Below are 5,833 nucleotides of genomic sequence, written 5' to 3'. Positions count from 1 at the left end.
ACAATCGAAACACTCCCTAACATACAGAGCCACCCCGCAGCCTCTCCTTCCTCACTTGTCCTTTCTGAAGACTTCATAGCCATCCATTGCAGCACTCCAATTGTGGGAGTCACCCCACCATGTTTCTGTGATGGCAACTAAGTCATATCTATCCCGCTGCACAATGGCTTCCAGCTCCTCCTGTTTGCCGCCCATGCTGCATGCATTGGTGTAGATGCACTTGAGCTGGGCTATCGATTTCGCCCCCAGCATTGGCATGCCACCCCTCGGCTCATCTCTAGTGAGCCTGGTTTTATCCCCTTCCCCCTTCGAACCTAGTTTAAAGTCCTCTCGATGAGCCCCGCCAATTCATGAGCGAGGATCCTTTTCCCCCATGAGACAGCTGAACTCCATCTGTCGCCAGCAGGCCCGGTGCCATGTAAACCTCCCCATGATCAAAAAAGCCAAAATTCCACCGACAGCACCAGCCCCTGAGCCACGTGTTGATCAGGAGTGTTTTCCTGTTCCTTCCAGTGTCCTTCCCTGCCACTGTAGGGATTGAGGAAAACACTACCTGTGCTCCCGATCCTTCGACCAGTCGCCCCAGTGCCCTGAAGTCCCTTTTGATCGCCTCAGGACTTCTCTCTGCAACCTCAACACTGCCAGCCTGTATAACCAATAGCGGGTAGTAGTCAGAAGGCCAAGTGTAGAACAGAAACTGTAGTGAAGCTCAAACCTTACATAAGTAAGGTGTATACACTGTATCTTGATAGTTTCAGATCCTTTTCAAATAATAATTAAAAAAATTATAACTTCTTGCTTGTGGTACCGCAGCCTTTGCCAGCAGGGGAAGCGCACAGTGTGGATGAGTTGGGTTTTTTTAATCAGTCTCAGTTTTTGCTGTCTTGGGGCCCATTGAATTTTCGCCAGCACTTCCCAGCTCTTGTGCTATATGTGATCAGGTCTTCAAGGCTTGCCTCAGGGCAGCATTCATGAAGATTTTCAAGCAGTAGAAGGGAGATGCTTGCTTTCTTAGACAGCTAAGCTCATTGCTTGCTACAGGCTTCGTGCAGTCCATCATGTCTGCATCCCTCCTGATTTCCCTGGCCAGATAAGCCTTTTACTTTAATTCATCTTTTTCCTTAACTGGCTTTTCTCTGGGAGGAATCTCTGCAGACAGTTCAGATGACCTTTATCTCATTTTCTCTGCCCTTGCATTTTAATGCCAGATACAGTACCACTCTGAGACACAAGGAGAGCCATTCAAAAACATTTTGTCCTTACTAAATGAGCACTGCTCTTGCTGAATCTAATGATACAGAGAGCCTATGAAGTTCTGCAGTGGTTAAGAAGCAATACAAAGAGAAGGCTGGGGAAGGGAATGCCCTGCAGTGGCATAGTTGATCACACCAGCAAGAGATCTGTTGGGATCCAGGGGTGGGATTTCCTCGGGGTTTTTTACTAATTATGTTTGCCTTGAAATAATTTTTTCTTGCTTTAATTGGCTAACATATTTATTCTCTGTATATGCTATCTTTTTTAAGTCTTTTAGAGTAATAACTATTTACAGCTGCACTAGAGAAGTATATTAGCTGAATGTGTTTGTTAGATCAACGATGGTATGGCCAGCACTGCAAGCACTTAATCTTCAGGATACAGGTCAATGTTAAAGTTCTAACCCCAGAAGGACTGGGCACTGTCTCGGAATTTTCTGTGTAATCCTCAGTGTAAGCTTTGGTAGAAGGCAAGTGGTACCCCACATCATAGAAAATTTGTCCCTATTTTCAACTATGGTCTGTGTCCCATAACAGTGGGGGATACTACAAAAAATATATGCATCAGTAGACCTCACCAGAATGCCATCTTTCTAAGCGCTGTGTCAGAGTAGGGAACAGTTGGCTGCACAGATGAAGTAAGTGGAAAGGACTGTTCCAAAGTGTCTTCCAATTAAGCGTGACAGTAGCTGGGAGACAGATCTGCTCGTGCTTGCAGAATGAAAAGTCTGGAAAAGTATGCAGGTTGTGAGGAAGCATGAGAGAGAAAAACGGGGGGTTGGACTAGATGACCTTTAAAGGTCCCTTCCAACCCAACCTATTCTATGATTCTATGTTGCAGAAAGGCTGAAATTTGCCATCTTCAAGGAGAAAAGTGAGAGACAAAGAAATAGAATTAATTTTGAACTGGACTACAGAGTTGTGTCCAGTCTTCACATTTAGGATGCTGTTCATGAATGAACAAATTAGCGTTGTGCTAAATTTCAGGCGCATCAACCAGTGAGTTAATAGCAAAAAAACAAGTAGAAAGAGAATTTGCAATGAGTGCAGATCAGGGACTGGGCAATAGCCAAGAAAATTATTATGAAGAGTGTATTTCCTAGCTGTACCTTGAGCACTGAAGAGGAAGATCATTTGAGAGTTTGTGTAATCAGTTTGCTTTGCAAACCGGTTTCATTGTGTCATGAAGAAAATAACTTCCATCTGTCACATACTTATTCTGTTTAACGGAGACTAGGAGTAAATGATGGAGGTCCAACAGAAAACCCCAGAGAGAAATAACTTCCTAGGCTAACCATAAAGAGGAAAGTTTCACCAAATAAACTAAAATTGAAGGGACATAATTGTGGCTGAGGAGCTAAGGAAAGCTCAAAATCATTCCTTCCCACGTGGGAGCAGCAGGGAGAGAGCAAATATTCAATGAGATTAACAAGGAGCCTTCCAAGCAGAGTCTGAGAGCGTAGAATAAATTTGGTACAAGGTATGGAAGGGACAGTGAGGAGGAGGTTACTTATGTGGATGGCCCCAGAAGGAGAAATACAGAAGGGTTATTATTACTCTTTGTCAAGATGAAGGTCTAAAGAGAGAATTTTGCCAATTCAATTAAAACCTTTGATAACTCATGTTATACACACCTGCTGCTTTCTACAGCCTCAGACAATGAAAGAGAGCATTTTGTGCTTATTTCTCACTTAGGAAATAGTCCATATGCTTGGCTTCTTTTAAGGAGCATAACATCATACCGTGCGTTAGGCTTTATCACATGGACAATGCACTCTGCTTGAGTTTCATTTTTGGACTGCTTAGCTGAAATGTAAGTCATAGGAAAAAATGTATACTGGTGTGTCAGCAGAAATTAAAATAAGAATAATGTAGCTGGTATCTGTTGTGGTTTGAATTAAGAGTTTGGGCTGAAGTCAACCATTGTTTCAGAGTAATTCAGAGTAAGTCAGTTATACTGGCGTAGGCTGTACCAGCATACAGGTGAGTAGAACTTTGCTCCCTGAATCTTCTTGAAGCATCTGCACAGAGGGTATTTTTTGCTACTGTGTATTAAGTGAAAAAGATTCATATGTCTGATATGACAAGACTTTTGTATATGTGCAAATCCCATGTCTAGTAAGTATCATGAACAAGTGGAAAGGAACTTGCAGTAAATGAAGCCAACATGGGAGAATTCCGAGCAATGTGTATTTCTAATCTGCAAAATGCTATTGAAGTGAATGCTTATAACCTCTGTATTCTACTGTCAGATTTGCTTTACTTGTTTAATTTTTGTTCATTTAATGTGTTCTTTTTATTTCAGATCAGAACATCTGTCATTTGGTCCACTCCAAATGTCTCCTTTGTAATCCCTTTGTGGGTTATAATACTAGCAATACTTCTTGGACTATTGGTACTAGCTATGTTGACCCTAGCTTTATGGAAGGTATGTTGCATCTTTACTGTAACTGTTGCCTTAAAAAAAGCCTGAAAGATACTGGAAGATACTAACAGATAAGAGAAAGAGGCTGGAATTTTGTGTTCGTTAACAGTTTGGAGCAAAAGCAACAATACACATATGTCTTTTTTGTTTTGGCATTTCTGACATGCTAGTGTCACTGACCTTTATGCAAGGATCTTGTTTTCAAAGTCCTCCTTTATTATTAAAGTCTGGTTATAAATGGGCATACAGAGTTTGGCTCTGTTTCCCAAGACCTATGATCCTCTTTTTCAGGATGTTTAGGTTCAAAAAGAAGTGACTCTAACTTTGTTTTCTCTGAATACTTCAGGACTTTCCAGTTTTTGTCAGCATGTAACAACACTCCCAGCTTTGAGAATTAATTTTTAGAAGATTTCCTTTTTTATTTGTATGTCATATCTTCTGTTTTTAAAGTTTTCTAGTTCTGTGTTGGTCGTTACACTCCCTTCACAAGTTTTAAGACAAGTTACTGGAAACTGCTATATTGCAGGGAGCCAACATAGCTTTCGGCCATCCTCACAGCTCCCATTACAAAAAAATTAAAATAATTTCTTAAGTTAGGATACAGCTCATTTGCCTTTAGCTGCCTAAAGGTTATGGGTTAGGTGTCCAGCCTATGCTAACTTGCCAGATTCGCCTAGTCAGTTAACAACAACAGCAAAAAACTATGTCTAAAACATGGGAGGATGAGAGGAATTACCTTTTGGTGGTACTCTCTTTTGGCCTCTTGTGAAGCCTACATAACTTGCAACCTTTCGACCAAAAGAGTAACTTTTAGGCAGTTGAAGTTAAGTGAGAGGAATCTCATCTTTAGGGATCTTTACTCTAGGTCAGAACACTGTCCTGTGCACATTTCCCAACACATATTCCACCTCTGTTGTTATTACTATCTGTCAATCTAAATATCTTTTCCGAATGCGTGTCTTGCTGAAGTGAAATTAGCAGTTTTCTCATTAGAGTCAGTCAGTATCAGCATTCAAACCGACTTTACATCTCCTGCAAAGACAGCTTTCATTTGAATTTTTAAAGCTATACTTGGAACTCAATGCCTTGCACCAAAAACTTTAATTTTTCATAGGGAACAATTTGAATAGGAACAAAAAAGCTTCACAGTCTATCAGCCTGCCATAGATTGTACCTGACTTTTCAAGTTGACTGAGTGAAGAATCAAACTGCAGCTGAGTCTTCCTGTGGTTGTCTTACCATGACGCCTTTGCTTCTGTTGATTGTTTTCTGCAGTGTGGCTTCTTTGACAGAGCTAGACCTCCTCCAGATGACATGGCTGACAGGGAACAACTGACAAATAACAAGACTACTGATGCGTAGAGGAAGAGGGTGACAGTTCAAGTCAGAATCCTGCCTGAGACTAGAAACACGATGAGAATTACCTTCCACCAGTCTTCCTTTGTACCTGCAAGTGACATGGTGTCGTAATCTGATCTATGCAACATTCTGAGAACATGCCATGTGATGGCCATCCTTGCCAAAGAAAGCAGCTTTATCATTGCCTTACAAACGTACTCACCACTGAACAGAATGTTTATCCCATATTCCAGTCAGTCTACATTTCAGCAGATGCTTTTGAGCACGTGTGGTATACTGAGAACACCTGCATTGCTGTATTGTCTAGAAGATGGACCATGACAAAACTTCTGAACGCTACTGTATAATGCAGAATACCTTTGACACCTCCCTAAGAATAAGAACTTTTATGAAATTATGGCTCAGGGAGACAAGCAATATATCAGTACTGTGAAAGTACTTCTGAAAAACAAAGGTAGTCTATAAAGAACTTATAGATGGGGCACAATTATTTATTTTTCCACCTTTTCAGGATAAGTATCTGATATAATCATCAGCTTAGATTTTGAGAGAAGTAAAAAAAATAGAAATCATGTACTTACCTTGCATGTAAATAGAAAAGTAAACCCATTGTACACACAGAACACATCTTTCTTGGCTACAAGGTGTTTTGCAAAGCAGAAGATTTATGCAACATTTTACAAGACAAGACATATGATAAACAAGTACATGTTGTATCTCTTTCAACTCAGAGCTGGCAGTATCACACCCAGATAACTAAATCCATGCACAGTATAGAGCAGGGGATGAGTTGTTA

At 40.8% G+C, this 5,833-nt stretch overlaps 1 protein-coding gene across 1 annotated transcript in view; it reads left to right on the top strand.

Annotated features, from left to right (window-relative positions):
* The window catches only part of ITGA8 (integrin, alpha 8), a 122,335-nt gene extending 116,825 nt beyond the window's left edge, over positions 1–5,510 (top strand). The window contains exons 29-30 of the mRNA XM_009330599.1: positions 3,559–3,681; positions 4,954–5,510. Of these exons, the coding sequence (XP_009328874.1) occupies positions 3,559–3,681; positions 4,954–5,040 (210 nt within the window). The 3' untranslated portion in view covers positions 5,041–5,510. The remainder of the gene's footprint in view (positions 1–3,558; positions 3,682–4,953) is intronic.
* The last annotated feature ends 323 nt before the right edge of the window (positions 5,511–5,833 follow it).

Source organism: Pygoscelis adeliae, unplaced genomic scaffold, assembly GCF_000699105.1.
Source record: "Pygoscelis adeliae isolate BGI_AS28 unplaced genomic scaffold, ASM69910v1 Scaffold27, whole genome shotgun sequence".
Taxonomy (NCBI): domain Eukaryota; kingdom Metazoa; phylum Chordata; class Aves; order Sphenisciformes; family Spheniscidae; genus Pygoscelis; species Pygoscelis adeliae.
The sequence above is the reverse complement of the archived record's forward strand: the minus strand, read 5'-3'. Positions and strand labels throughout refer to the sequence as shown.